This window comes from Antedon mediterranea, chromosome 2 (genome assembly GCF_964355755.1).
Source record: "Antedon mediterranea chromosome 2, ecAntMedi1.1, whole genome shotgun sequence".
NCBI lineage: Eukaryota > Metazoa > Echinodermata > Crinoidea > Comatulida > Antedonidae > Antedon > Antedon mediterranea.
Window position 1 is genome coordinate 38,493,342 of NC_092671.1, and position 15,092 is coordinate 38,508,433.

The window sequence follows — 15,092 nt, forward strand, 5'->3', positions numbered from 1 at the left end:
GGAGAAACTAAACCACACCTTGGAGAATTTATATCAAAAGAACTAAAAAATATAAAGAAAAGATAAAAATATCTTTTAAATATATTTTAAATTATGATAGGGTTTAAAAGGAATTTGATATGGTGGAAATTGATCAATTTATAGAACATTAAAACCACATCTTGGAATATATCAGAAATCTAAATGGCTTACATTTTATTAACAAAATTAGTGGCATGAAAAGCAGACTGATAGGTACCATTTCTACAAGGGTAAGGGTATGTTCAGACTCACGGAGTTACGGTGGAGCGGAGTTACAACTCCGTAACGCTAATCCGCGGCATGGTTCAGACACAAAAATATGTACGTCGCTTACATAACTCAACCGTAATTCCGTAAGTCTGAAAATACCCTAAGTATGAGGTATAAATAATGAATTTATAAAGGGCAGCATAATGACCTTCACATTCCAACATTACAACTAAGCATTCTAATATGTTGTAACACCTGTTATATCTATAAATTCAATTCATGTTTATCTCACATTTCTAAACACTGAGACAGGTTTAAATAATGTCTTATCAGAACCCTATGAATAAATTTCATGTTTGAGTAAAACTGGTTGACATGAGGTTATCGGAATATTTATGAGGTCAATATAGAGGTCAAGAGGTCAATAGAAAGTGAATGCAATGCAGACACTGATAGAAAGTTCAAATTTATAAATAAATTGACACTTTTAAACTTAAAGCCAAATAAATACAAATTGGGAATTTAATTCTTATTGTCATTAACAGTTTTTAGTTTTGCTTGAATCATAATTGTGATCCAACTTGTAATTACTTTTGCATAGACAGTGCTGTAGCTACAAGAATTATTGTGGAGCAGTTCTCGCAACAAGAGGGAGCAATCTCATATGCGGGCCACAGGGTTGTCAAAGGCCTTTGTCAAACAGTGATGAGGTTGATACCTTGCCAATCATACTGGTGAATATGGCCCTACCAAACGTTGAATGTGAAAGAGATACATACCTTTAATTTCTTAACAGATTCTTTAACCAGATCAGCCCCTTTAGCTCTGTCAACTTCTGTATTTCCTAAAAGCTAAAACATACAAATTTAAGTTAACAATATGGTCGCCAGGAGACTAAAATACTTAAGGTCTTTCTACACTATCAAACTTTATGTGACAAAAAAATGTGATGTGCCTACAGTGTGGACATGATGATGTCATACCACTACCATATTTGGGTATATCACTACCATATTTGCACAATCACACTTTTTGTTGTCAAACTAGTTTGATAGTGTAGACAGTAGATATAGTGCTAATACTTAATAGCTTATAAACATTGAAGAGATCATAGGATTATAAAAGCAATGGACAATAAAAATAAATTCAGTCTTTGATTTACTTAATAATTTTGTTTCGGATATAAATTTACTATAGAAAAAATTAGATTTTTTAATACATTTCATTCATTTTGACAAATTATATGTGATCTTTGTTTATTGAAGATATAAACAGATGAAAAATATGTACTTTTCCTTATACAAACATTAAAAATAATCACAAGATTTGGCTTTAATGACAATTTATACTTTTGGAGTTATATTATATCTCGCTTTTTGATGAGAAAGGGCTATTGTCGGTTTATCCAGGTAAGCTAGGCACGAAATAGACATGGCTTTAATATATACAGTACAACAAAATAGATTATTATTTGGATTACAGTACAGTAAATACCAAATGTCATTTATATCAGATTAAATTAAACATCTGTTTGTGTCATTATTTCAGAAATCTATTCTCTACAGTAGATAGTGCAAACAAATGTTTTTTTAATCTCAAGATAAAACTAAAACTGAAAATAACATTAAATATTAATTTGTATATGTACTGTGTAAGCCAAAAATATTTTTAATTGGATTTTTTACGTTGCTCCTTTATGCAGTTATATTCAAGAAAACGGAAGCATTAGGAAACAGTTACCATTCTGTAGCTTATAGTTTACTACGGCTGAAAAAAATGGGTATTTGGAAACTCAGACTGGGCATGTGCACACCCAAAGTACGTCTGGGAAAAGAGAATCTATGAAAACATTTGCTGATAAATATTTAAATGCATCTGGTAGACAGTAGTTTATTTGTGAGATGAGCGGTGTTTTTTGTAAGAAATATTTCTTGTTTAATACTGCACATATTAGAATATTTAAACTCCCTGTTTAAACAAAGTTTGTAAACATACTGTACATTTGACTATATAGTAAAGCTTCTTTATTTGTGGCTTTAAATGTGTTTGCCAATCAAAATGAGTTTCTATTAAAATGTCTGTCTATAAACAAGATCAGTGAAATAAAATGTATAAATGTTATTTTAATTTTATTTTATTTCCAAACTCAACCAACAGCAAAAGAAATCAACATCAACAGGAGGGTAAAATTAAGTGTACAGTACAATCATTAATGTGACCATGGTCAAACTTATGCTTTAAGATTCACAAGAGGATAGAACAATAACAACACGAACACATCTAGTTCTTTCCTCTGTCTTGCTAAATCCGTCATCACTATGGCAACATTCATAAGAGATTTGAAGTTCAACCAATAAGACTATTGTTTTTCTCATAACAATGTTTTGAACTGTGAGTTACGACCTCTTGAGGAAGGTCAATCCAAGAAGTTTTAAATTTTATTTTCAACCTCCTCAAAGGAGAATTAACTACCAGAAATGGGATATTGCCAAAGATTGGTGTACTAACAGATTGAAAAATACTTAGAAACAGCATTGAAAATCACTTTATTTATTTACTTAAATAAATCTGCAAAAACATTCAAATGTTTTTTTTTAATATCATAAACAGTACAATAGTTTGTTTTTTTTAAATTTTGTCAGCAGAAACCTGAGCCCTACAGTAGGTTTTACAAGAAAATATAAATAATTGAAACTAAAATGAATTCTAAATAGAAACATATTGTGATTAAACAAACTATCATAATACATTTACTAATTTCATAGGATGAACAAGGTCACTAGTATACATCATACAATAAAGTGTACAGTAGTATATTTTCAACTGTCAAATTTTAAATTTTCAAAATTGTAAGCTTGGGTTCCACAACAGATGCAACTTAAGGACGTAGTTTTGAGTTTTAAGCAAGTTTACCTTTATCTGAGGCTCCCAAATGATCAGCAAATGCTGGATGGACCACCCTCATTAAATATAGTTAAAATAAAATAAATAAATAAAAATAAACCAATTACAAACAAGCGACATTTTGGATGATTGTGGTTGTGATTTTCCAAATCTTGCGCTTACGCGCTTACATTCTTGCGTCTAACGTGGGAACCAAGCATTAGTATATTTCCAGCTACAAAATTGTAAGCTTTGTTCCTATACGAGAGATGCAACGCAAGGACGTAGATGCAACACAAGCTAGTTTATAGCGACAGTTCGGATGATCCATTGATTGTGATTTTTTTTGCGCTTACTGTTTTGCGCTTACTTTCTTATGCGTCTCATGTGTTTACCAAGGATTAATATACAGTACTTACCTTAACATTGTAGACAACATGTCCCTTTAATAGGGCATCTGCAGCATGGGGCCATGTTTTGCTCCCTGCAACAAAAAATAAAATGCATTTTTGAATTGGAAGAACAATTGTACTGTAGCATTTATAAAACACATGTCATATCACAAACCATTTTACCTTCTTCTAATGATTTAAACCGACCAATGACATTCTCTAATATGCTACCACCTGACTCTGTTGACTCCTCCGCTTTATCTTTCTTCTTTTGCGATTCATTATGCTTTTCCGGTACTTTACCGATATCAATATTTTGGATACCAAAAGCAGCAGTATTAATATAGGGCTCATCCATTTCTTCATCGCTGCTTTCGTTAGTTAGTCTCTCCATAATAACACAGAATTAAAGGGAGTTTTTTTTTGGAAATGACGGTGACGAGCTGTGGTAAAACTGTATATGAACAGTGTTATACCAAGTTATATGATGTTGACTCTTATAATGTTTTGCGATAGAATGGACTTTAGTGGCTTAGAAGGAGGCCTATATCAGCTGATCCTTCAAGCATTAAAATCACATTCAGTTAAGCCACGGTTGATTTGGTTCACTCTGGTTGGAGGCTGTCACAGGGTTAGGGTCAAAGTATCACTTGTAACATGATACTTTATAAGTGGCGATTTAATGGTGATTTTTATGGCCAAGGTTAAATAAAACCCTGGATATGATACTTACCTTTGGTATACTATAATGTTGGACCAATAATTATATACACCTACTAAACAAGATATATATTAATACTGATAGTAATATTAGGCACTATTTACTATATCACCATATATACCCTAATTTTATTTTTTTCAATTAAGACTAATAGTAAAATATAAATTTGTTATTTGGCTTGAACATTTCCAAGTTTATTAACATTTCATAAAAATTCCTAAATCTTCGAAAGTAATGCTTGTACTAGAGGAAGTTAATGTGGCTCTCACTACAACAACCTTTGACCCTAACGATGTTGAGACCAGTGTTTCCTTTATGGCCTCTTTGGTGTGTATACAGTATAATATAAGATTCTCATACAAACACTTACTGTGTACTGTAGATAAATTTGCATTGTATTTAGGTTTAGTTTAAATAAATGGGGTTAAATTGTGAAAATAAGAAGCTTTCACGAAAATTACAGTACAGTAGCAGTAAAGTAAAGCTCTGTCTACATTATGAAAACTAGTTTTCAAGACAAAAACAGTGTGATATGACCAAATATGGTACTAGTGATATGACCAAATATGGTGTATACTGTATGGGCACTTCACATTTTTTTGTACAGTCACATAAAGTATTATAGTGTAGACAGAGCTTAAAGATGGTTTCTGTATCAAGGTACAGTATATAGAACCTACACAGTACTGCTTTAAATCTTCAAATGTTATGTTGAGGTCAAAAGTGTGTAATGACATTGACAATAATATGTATACATATTTTAATCAAGTTAAAATGACCTATGACCTTCGACCTTACCGTGTGAGTTTTTACTGCTCCCCCATCTGCTATTCATTGCTAACGTAATTCACTTCAATATTTTATAAATGTCATTTACCATTTATGAAGACTTGGCATATAAACCTACAAAAACAAACAGATAAAAATAATTTAGTACAGCATTTAATTTTGCACGATAGCATTTTAAAGCTTGTTTTCCACTTAGCACAATTTGCATCCCTGTGGTGAGTCTAGTGGGAACCAAGCTTTATTTATTTATAATAGTTACCAACACTCTCGCATCGTCCCGCATTTTAAAGTAATTTTTAAAGAAACACGCATTTTGAACAAACACATGGGTTACCACACACTGTATTTGTCACGCATTTATATGCATGATCATTTTTTATCACCATTTGAGAGGAAAATGCATTAAAATTAAATGGTATACTTTAAAAGTATAAACAGTTATGCGAGTACAGTATTTGTTAAAATAAACACTACAAATCTGTAAGAACAGGAAAAAATTACGAAGGGCTCAGATACTTTGTGTCCGAACACCTCCCCCCACCCACCCACCCACCCACCCAAATGAGGTAGAATGGTGTAGTCTGTCACACATTTCAAATCTCTCAGATTGGTAACTAAATGATTTATTTAAGTTAACTTTACAGTATGTAGGTTAACATACTGTTTTTTCTTTCATTTGATGGCTTGTTTCGGTGAGAACCATCTGGATGTTATTGTATAAACACAATGGCATTATAAATTTCCTGATCTACTAAACACTTAAAGTACTGTTACAGTATTGCAACCTATGCAACCTCTTTTTGGCAACTCAACAAATGTTTGGAAATTAACGACTGGAATGTAAAAAAAAAACTCAATAAAAAATACAGTAAAACATTACCAATATACTGTAATACAGTAATCAAATTATAACAGATTATGTATATGGGATGATAGGGTATAATAGGAGATGACATAGTGGGGATGGATAGGGGATGATAATGGTGGATAGGGGATGATAGGGGTGGATATGGGATTATAGGGGAAGATAAGGGATTATGGTGGATAGGATATTATTATAGGTGTGGATAGGAGATTATAGGGGTACTGTAGATAGGGGATTGTAGGGGTGGATCAAAATGATGCAGGTGGATAGGGGATGAATGAGTTGGATAGGAGATTATATGGGCAGATAGAGGATTATAGGGATGGATAGGGGATGGTAGTGGTGGATATGGGATGATAGGGGATTATACTGACAGTAGGGGCAGATAGGGATTATTGGGGTGGATAGGGAATTATGATTTAATTATGTAGGGCTGAATAGCGGATGATACTGTAGGGGTGGATAGGGGATAATACTGTAGGTGTAGGTGTGGATAGGGGATTATACTGTAGGTGTGGGTAGGGGATAATACTGTAGGTGTAGGTGTGGATAGGAGATTATAGGGTGGATAAGGGTGAAGAATGAGAGCCTACACTATACTAGGAACAGGGAGTTGTTATTATAATAATGTTAATAATAATAAACATACAGGGGTGAAAACATAACCTCCTTGGCGGAGGTAATAATAACAACTCCCTGCTACAGTGCTAGGAAGTTTCACTTGTTTATTATGGATATCAGTACACAAATATTTATCACCAATCATATTTGATTTACTACTATTATAAGAGATTACAGCTGATAAGAACAGATAAAGTAACACTAAGCTAACAAGTCATTCTACTTTATTTGTCATTAAGTTGTTAATAAATAATTTAATGGGTTATTCAAATAAAAGATGTAAATCAACTCTGCATACAATATGAGTATACATTAACCATGTTCTTGTCATTGAATAGGAAAATAATAAACCAAATGGGGACTGATTAACTCAGCAGAACAAGCAATACAATTTGTATGTCATTGTAAGTAATATCATTGTCTACAGTACTCCCATTTTGATAAAGTCAAGTTGCTTATAGTATCATAGAACAATAATTAAACTGTTACGTCAAAAAGTCGAGCAGTGTTTTTTGTAAGATATATTTATTGTTTATACAATACTTATCTCACTCTACTTGTTTTATATTTTTTAATAGTTTTTTAAACATTGTTTTATTTTAAACTGATTTTTACTGTACATGTAACATATTACACGTCACTATGGATACACACACATATTAAACTAAAATTTAACTAAATAGGACTTGGGGGTAATAACATGGACTTAACAAATATAATAGGTCTTCCTAGTAATAATGGTGTAATCAAGGAAATGCCTAAATATGGGTCTGTTTCTGCTGCATAACGCAATTTAACCGGTTATTTTAAAATAGATTAAAAATAGATAACAATAACAAGACCGCGTTTCTGCTCAATTTGTGCTCCGAAATAACCGGTTAAATCTATGGGTGGTCGTCGAGCAAAACGTCATCATTACCCAAAATGCAATACACTCAGACGGAAGTAGTACGTTGGCTGTTTGTGTCATCGACGTCGTCAATACACACGTGTGTATATCGCCGAACATCTCAAACATGTTAAAATAATAAAATGTTGTCTCCAGGTCTACAAGTTTTGTTTTTTGTAAAGCCTACTTACCATCGTTAATAAAATTAATTCTTATGGCGCCTTCAATAAAATGGGGAGGGTCGTGCAGCGCCCGATCGCCTAGGATAATTTTTATCTAGGCCTAGCCTAATTCCTCAACAAAGGCGATGACACACGGCCCTTCCCCTACGTGAACGACTGTTGTCTTTCGCGAGCGCGGTCCTACAAAACACCAAACGGAAACAAAAACGAGACTCAGAATGTTGCAATACTTACCAAACGAGAGTAGATAATTGTTAATTAATTATGAAAACCCAACTTTTATAGCAAAAATCGTCCGAATTTATGTTAAAAACGAAGAGTTTAGCCACAAAAACTTAAATCAAACGAGAGTATCCAAGTCATAGAATATCGCACGCACGTCATAGTGCCTTTAATAGAATAATGAGTATTAAACATTGTTTCGTATATTTATGTACTAACAATAAATAATAACACATTTATATGCTTAATAAAATCATATTTAATATATTATCAAAAGCTCTGATAACCTTTGTTTTCGGTCGATGTGATGTTTTTCTAAAAAAATTATATGTAAAACGATCAAAGTAAGATTGTTCATTGTTCTCCTATTAAAGGCACTAAGGGCGTGCCATAAAAATACGCTCGTTTGGATTAAGTTTTTGTTGCTAAATTCATCGTTTATAACATAAATTCGGATGATTTTTGCTACAAAATTTGGGTTTTCATAATTAATTAACCATTATCTACTCTTGTTTGGTAGGTATTTGCAACATTCTGAGTCCCTTTTGTTTCCGTTTTGGTGTTTATATAGGACCATCCATACCCTTCGCGAGCGTGTACTAACGCCTCAAATTGCTTAGCTTGGGTAGTCCCCGGAACTCCACCCCAAATTCCTCTTTTACTTTCACAAAAATGCTCTTATTTATTATCTGATTCTTTTCTATTGCCTGCCATCCTTCCCCGTACTTTCTCTCCCCCCACAACTGAATAACATATCTTGTGATTTCATTCATCCACATACATGTTCACTTCTTCGTTCGACTGTCAAAACCACGAGGAAAACACACATCGTATGCAACGGTATCTGACCCGGGGTCACAACTGTCAATCATATAACCGTTATTTCGTGTTGCAGCTAAGAATTGCTCAGCGATAACCGGTTAAACGGAGTTCTAACACCGATTTAAATTGGTGTTTTTAACCGGTTATTTTGCGCTGCCTTTTAACCGGTTACCACAAATTTGTCCTGTTTCTGCTGCCAAGAAGATGGAATTAATTTATTCACACCGATTTTAACCAGTTATTTTTTATGCAGAAGAAACAGGCCCTAATATATAATTTTATTTGGAACAATAAAAGGGAAAAGATAAAAAGAAAAACTCTAATTGGTGATGTTGAGATGGGAGGCATTAAAATGCCTGATTTTACTCTTCATGTTAACGCACTCATGTGTGGCTGGCTAAAAAGAATTATGAATGATGATGGTGCTAAATGGAAAAATATTCCAATGTATTATATTAAAAAAATATGTGATGTTAATGTTTTACTTAATATGTCATGTTATAACATTATTGATGTTAATTCTGATAAAATTCCACTGTTTTACAAAAATATGATAAAAGCCTACATAAATTATAACAGAATCTCTAAAAAAAAACCTGAAACTTATAACGATATAATGAATGAGCAACTGTGGGGAAACCACTACGTTAAACTAAAAAAAAAATCGCTTTTCTACAAGCATTGGATTGACAGTGGCATTATCAGTATTAAAGACATTGTTAATAAGAACACTTTTTTAACATCAAACGAAATACTGGTGAAACTACAATGTAAAACAAACTGGTTAAATGAGTATTTGTGCATTATTAAGGCAATACCAATTCAATGGAAACGTATTATTAAGGAGGTAGATATTTTCAATTGTGATGATAATGATGAATTAGTTGGGACCAAGTATGAGATTAATACTACCAAACTCATATACTCATGGTTTGTGAAAGAATATTTCATTACTCCAATGTCACAACTAAAATGGGAAGAGTACTTCAATGATAACAACATTGATTGGAAAACTTCTTGGTTACGGAAAGTATGTAAAATGGAAGATAAGAAACTAGCACAATTCAATTATAAGATGTTACATAGAATACTGCCTACCAACAAACGGCTGTATCAGTGGAAAGTTAAGGAAACACAAACGTGTGACAAATGTGGAGAAATTGAAAATGAAAATCATTTGTTTTTTAGTTGTAGATTTATTCAGAAATATTGGAGGAAAATGCTTAGTATCTTTGTAAGTTTAAAAAATCACAATAATATATCATTTAAACAATTAATACTAGGAACGGGAGATAAGCTAATAGATTATATTTACACTTTTGCAGCATTTACTATTTATAGAATAAAAATGTTATCTGCACTAAGGGTCTGTTTCTGCTGCATAACGCAATTTAACCGGTTATTTTAAAATAGATTAAAAATAGATAACAATAACAAGACCGCGTTTCTGCTCAATTTGTGCTCCGAAATAACCGGTTAAATCTATGGGTGGTTGTCGAGCAAAACGTCATCATTACCCAAAATGCAATACACTCAGACGGAAGTAGAAGTTGGCTGTTTGTTTACATCGACGTCGTGAGTACACACGTGTGTATTATATCGCCGAACATCTCACTCAAACATGTAAAAAAAATAAAATGTTGTCTCCAGGTCTACAAGTTTTGTTTTTTGTAAAGCCTACTTACATCGCTAATAAAATTAATTCTCATGGCGCCTTCAATAACATGATAGGGAGGGCCGTGCAGCGCCCGATCGCCTAAACTAGGATAATTTTTATCCTCAACAAAGGCGATGACATACGGCCCTTCCCACGTGAACGACTGTTGTCTTTCGCGAGCGCGGTCCTACAAAACACCAAACGGAAACAAAAACGAGACTCAGAATGTTGCAATACTTACCAAACGAGAGTAGATAATTGTTAATTAATTATGAAAACCCAACTTTTATAGCAAAAATCGTCCGAATTTATGTTAAAAACGATGAGTTTAGCCACAAAAACTTAAATCAAACGAGAGTATCCAAGTCATAGAATATCGCACGCATATAGTGCCTTTAATAAAATAATGAGTATTGAACATTATTTCGTATATTTATGTACTAACATAAATAATAACACATTTCTATGCTTAATAAAATCATATTTAATATATTATCAAAGGCTCTGATTACCTTTGTTTTCGGTCGATGTGATGTTTTTCTAAAGAATTATATTATGTAAAACGATCAAAGTAAGAATGTTCATTGTTCTCCTATTAAAGGCACTAAGGGCATGCCATAAATACGCTCGTTTGGATTAAGTTTTTGTTGCTAAATTCATCGTTTATAACATAAATTCGGATGATTTTTGCTATAAAATTTGGGTTTTCATAATTAATTAACCATTATCTACTATCATTTGGTAGGTATTTGCAACATTCTGAGTTCCTTTTGTTTCCGTTTTGGTGTTTATATAGGGGACCATCCATACCCTTCGCGAGCGTGTACTAACGCCTCAAATTGCTTAGCTTGGGTAGTCCCCGGAACTCCACCCCAAACTCCTCTTTTACTTTCGCAAAAATGCTCTTATTTATTATCTGTGATTCTTTTCTATTCCCTGCCATCCTTCCCCGTACTTTCTCTCCCCCCACAACTGAATAACATATCTTGTGATTTCATTCATCCACATACATGTTCACTTCTTCGTTCGACTGTCAAAACCACGAGGAAAACACACATCGTATGCGACGGTATCTGACCCGGGGTCACAACTGTCAATCAAATAACCGTTATTTCGTGTTGCAGCTAAGAATTGCTCAGCGATAACCGGTTAAACGGCGTTCTAACACCGATTTAAATTGGTGTTTTTAACCGGTTATTTTGCGCTGCCTTTTAACCGGTTACCACAAATGTGTCCTGTTTCTGCTGCCAAGAAAATGGAGTTAATTTATTCACACTGATTTTAATTTATTCACACCGATTTTAACCGGTTATTTTCTATGCAGCAGAAACAGGCCCTTAATAAGCCAGTGGGTAAATCTTTATGGAATTCATTTAAAAGCAATATGTTATATAATATTGAATGTGAAACATATAACAATAAAGAAACAAGTATAGAAAAATGGGTAGCTTTAAGAAATAAGATTATGATAATATAATTTCTAATTTGATACGATCAACCGAAAAAGAATTACAGTGATACGGGTTACTGGTGGTACTGAGCTATTATTGTTTTTTTTTTATCATGTATATAAATATATTGTATAATCCGGGTTGTAAAATGAAAACAAACAAATGAAAATGTGTGAACTATTTTAAAACGGGATAGATGATAATGATGATCCTGTCAAGTGTATAACAAAATATAAGAAAATTAATGAAAAAAGGAGTAATACAGAATTCATATATGTAAAAATGTTACTTATGAACTGTAACGACATTTACAAATTAAATAATACGATTTTATGTAATATGAGATAACATGAATGTGAATAAAAGTGGTGTTTGTGCCACAAAAGAGAAAAAAACAAAAGAAACAGGCCCTATGATAATTTATCACCACAATACTATTTGTACATGCTTGACTACTTGTGGTTTCTAACAATTGTGTTAAGCATTGTCACAAAGTATGGCTCACAATGAGTCAGCTACTACTACTGTAAGCTAACTATTATATCCATATAAACTGTTTTATTGGAGCTTTAGAGTCTTGTAACACTATATAAGGAAGTTGTAAAACAATTATTACATTGTAGATTAGCTTATTTAAGCCAATATATCTGGCTGGCTGGAAGAATACTGGACTACTGTATCCAAGTCACCACAAATTAATTAATATTGATAATTTATGATCAGTCAGGATGGTTTAGCTAAATTTTAATATTTTATGTTCAATAATTTAATTAGCAGCTACTAGTGTAAACTAAAAATTTAAAAATTATGATTAAAATTTTAGTAGTAGTAGTAAGCCTACACAAGTTTGTTGTTCGATGGTTTAATTATTATTATAATCAATCCTAATCAATAATCAATACCAGGTGTCAATCTACTATATTTGGCACACCAACGTGATTGACACCACTGGACTGTGGCGCTTAGTTGAAAACAAGTGTTTACGATGATACCAGTCACATTTGAAATCAGTTGTATATTATTTTTTTCATGATAAAATCAACTTTTAGTATTTTGTGTGGAATGCTATGCTGCTTGCTAAAAAGTATTTAGCCTTATTTATTACCGTATCCCTCTACAAATCATCTTTAATTCATAAGTAAACATGAAAAACCCATTTAACACTCTGCTGGCATATTCAGTAGGTAGCACCACAGCGGTACGGTATGGAAGAAGAGATGATTAGACAGTAATCTAGGCTTCCTAATCATCTATTTTAGAAGCCTAGTCCGATTGGGATTACGGAGGCTAACTAAACATCTACCGTCAATGATTTATAGACCGGCGGTTGTTGCATGGTCCAATGTTTTTAGTAGGCCTACAACTCCGTTCATTTCTTAGCCTAGATTATTATTACGTAACGTTACCTGTCCATCATTTAAAAACAATTTAACAAACCCCAAATACACCATACTTACTGTATTTACTTTCTATACAAAATTAACAGATACTACACGATAATAATCACCTTTTTGACTTCCTTTTCCGCTGTGAAAGGATTTATAACCGTGACAGTGACACTACCAGCAACCAGGTGTTGTTCTGTTGTTTTAAAATACGAACTGGTGCTTCCTTTCCTTTATGACAAGCGCCCTCAGCAAAGTCTGCGTACATGAACATTTTTTGAATATTAATTAGTACCTGAGATCATACTTAATTAATTAGTAAGGTTCTTCACATTATTTTACTTGCCTGGCTGTCCAAAAACAAAAAATGTAGTGGTATTATTCGTACATAAGATAGCGAATGATTTGCTTAGGTCCTTTGCAATTTCAGCAAGATGTATTTCATCGGTGTCACTTTCCGTCTGCGCATTTTGGGTTCGCGTGCACATCGTTTCCGATTTGTGTTGGTACGCGCGCGTTTTACTAGTGAATGCGGGTCAAACTGTACTATGGAAACGGCAATAATAAACATTCAATCGAAACGCTAAAACATACTGACCACATCTGCTAGAAATCTAAGAGAATTAATAAATGGATATGCCAAATGGTAAGATAGTTTATTTATGTAATATTTGTATTATATAATACTGTAATTTCATTGATTATTAAATTGATTTGGCCTATACTGTACAACAATTCATCTTTTTTTTTATTAAGGTCCTGTGCATAAGTCTGGGACGCACCGTAGACATGAACCGGACAACCGAGAGCGCTCTCTCGAATTACCGCTATCGTTTAGAAGATCTAAACAAGTCCCAGTAAATTCAACAAATGATTGTGATGTTGGAACAAACAGAAACTTGCTAGCAAGTGCCCGTTCTGAGATTCAACGGTTTACTGATCTGATGTCCGATTACGTCGACTTAGCCGATAGACGAGTTACAAACATACAAGAACCACCGGCTGATGCTTTCCCCGGAGGAACGATAGATGAAAAAATACAATATTATGAAAACAGACGTCTGAGGTGTGCACACGCATACGAAATGAGTTTGAAATCAAGAAAACGTGATGAAAATGCGAAGAATTTACAGATTTTCCCAGATGACGATTTTAGAGAGAGATATTTTCGGAGAAAAGAAATGAGGATGAAAATGAAACGCGAAGCGGAGGAAGAATTTGCACAGCTATGCGAACACATAGTTGAAATCAGACAACGTAAATTTAATCGTGCTAATAGTATAGACGATGTTCAAGAAGTAGGACATTCCCGCCAAAATGAGGAATCACAGGCGTTACTGACTAGACGACAGTTAGTTGGGAACGAAGATAGGAATAGAGTAATGGATCATAGTGCTGGTGATGGAGCAACGAACCAACACCAAGGAGATGTAATGGCACATGGTGACGAGACCATGACGCCAGCCATCGATGGTGATAACGCAACAGTAGGCAGTAATCAACAGGAAGGTATTCCTACCCAACCTCACCGCCGCCGTTGGCGAATTCGTGTTCCGTGGCTTCGACGGATCTGGCAATGGGTACGCAGGAATCGACGGCGAAACAGCAGAACTATCCCGGATACTGCAGCAGACAATCAATAGTGTATTTTTTTTAAATTTCATGATGTTTGTATTTCAAAATGTGAATTAAACAAGATTTCATAGCAAAACGAGTTTTAAATTTTATTGTTCACACACAAGAAGCTGGAAATCATTTCCAAAATCAAAAGCTGATTATTTTTTTTTAACTCCTATAATAATACTGTAGCATGGTATATAATTAGAAAAGTTAAAAGACCAGTTGGCAGACCAAAAACTACCTGGATAGGAAACATAAACAAAGAACTCAAATACATCGATAGCAAAGTTAATGACAGACCCTCAGACCACCGAAAGAGAGTCATGGAAACGATTAGCGTACGCAATGTCTACCCAAGGCGA

The 15,092-nt window shown here is 33.6% G+C and overlaps 2 protein-coding genes across 9 annotated transcripts in view; one reads left to right on the top strand and one right to left on the bottom strand.

Annotated features, from left to right (window-relative positions):
* LOC140041012 (PTB domain-containing engulfment adapter protein 1-like) overlaps nt 1-13,302 on the bottom strand; it is a 35,863-nt gene extending 22,561 nt beyond the window's left edge. For 6 of the 8 annotated variants that reach the window (XR_011842802.1, XR_011842803.1, XM_072087369.1 and 3 more), the window contains exons 1-3: nt 3,690-4,244; nt 3,534-3,598; nt 1,011-1,082 (exon numbers count right to left, since the gene is read on the bottom strand). Coding sequence is in view for 6 of the 8 variants with exons in the window: in XM_072087369.1 (XP_071943470.1) it covers nt 1,011-1,082; nt 3,534-3,598; nt 3,690-3,900 (348 nt within the window). In the remaining 2 variants the exon portion in view is untranslated. Of the gene's footprint in view, nt 1-1,010; nt 1,083-3,533; nt 3,599-3,689; nt 4,245-5,025; nt 5,131-13,182 lie in introns of those variants that run through there. The other 2 variants (XM_072087370.1, XM_072087371.1) reach the window with 2 other exon arrangements.
* A 389-nt stretch (nt 13,303-13,691) lies between these two features.
* LOC140041019 (uncharacterized) lies at nt 13,692-14,789 on the top strand. Its single transcript, XM_072087380.1, has 2 exons — nt 13,692-13,756; nt 13,867-14,789. Exons 1-2 carry the CDS (start codon nt 13,741-13,743, stop codon nt 14,751-14,753), a joined length of 903 nt encoding a protein of 300 aa, XP_071943481.1. The 5' UTR covers nt 13,692-13,740; the 3' UTR covers nt 14,754-14,789.
* The last annotated feature ends 303 nt before the right edge of the window (nt 14,790-15,092 follow it).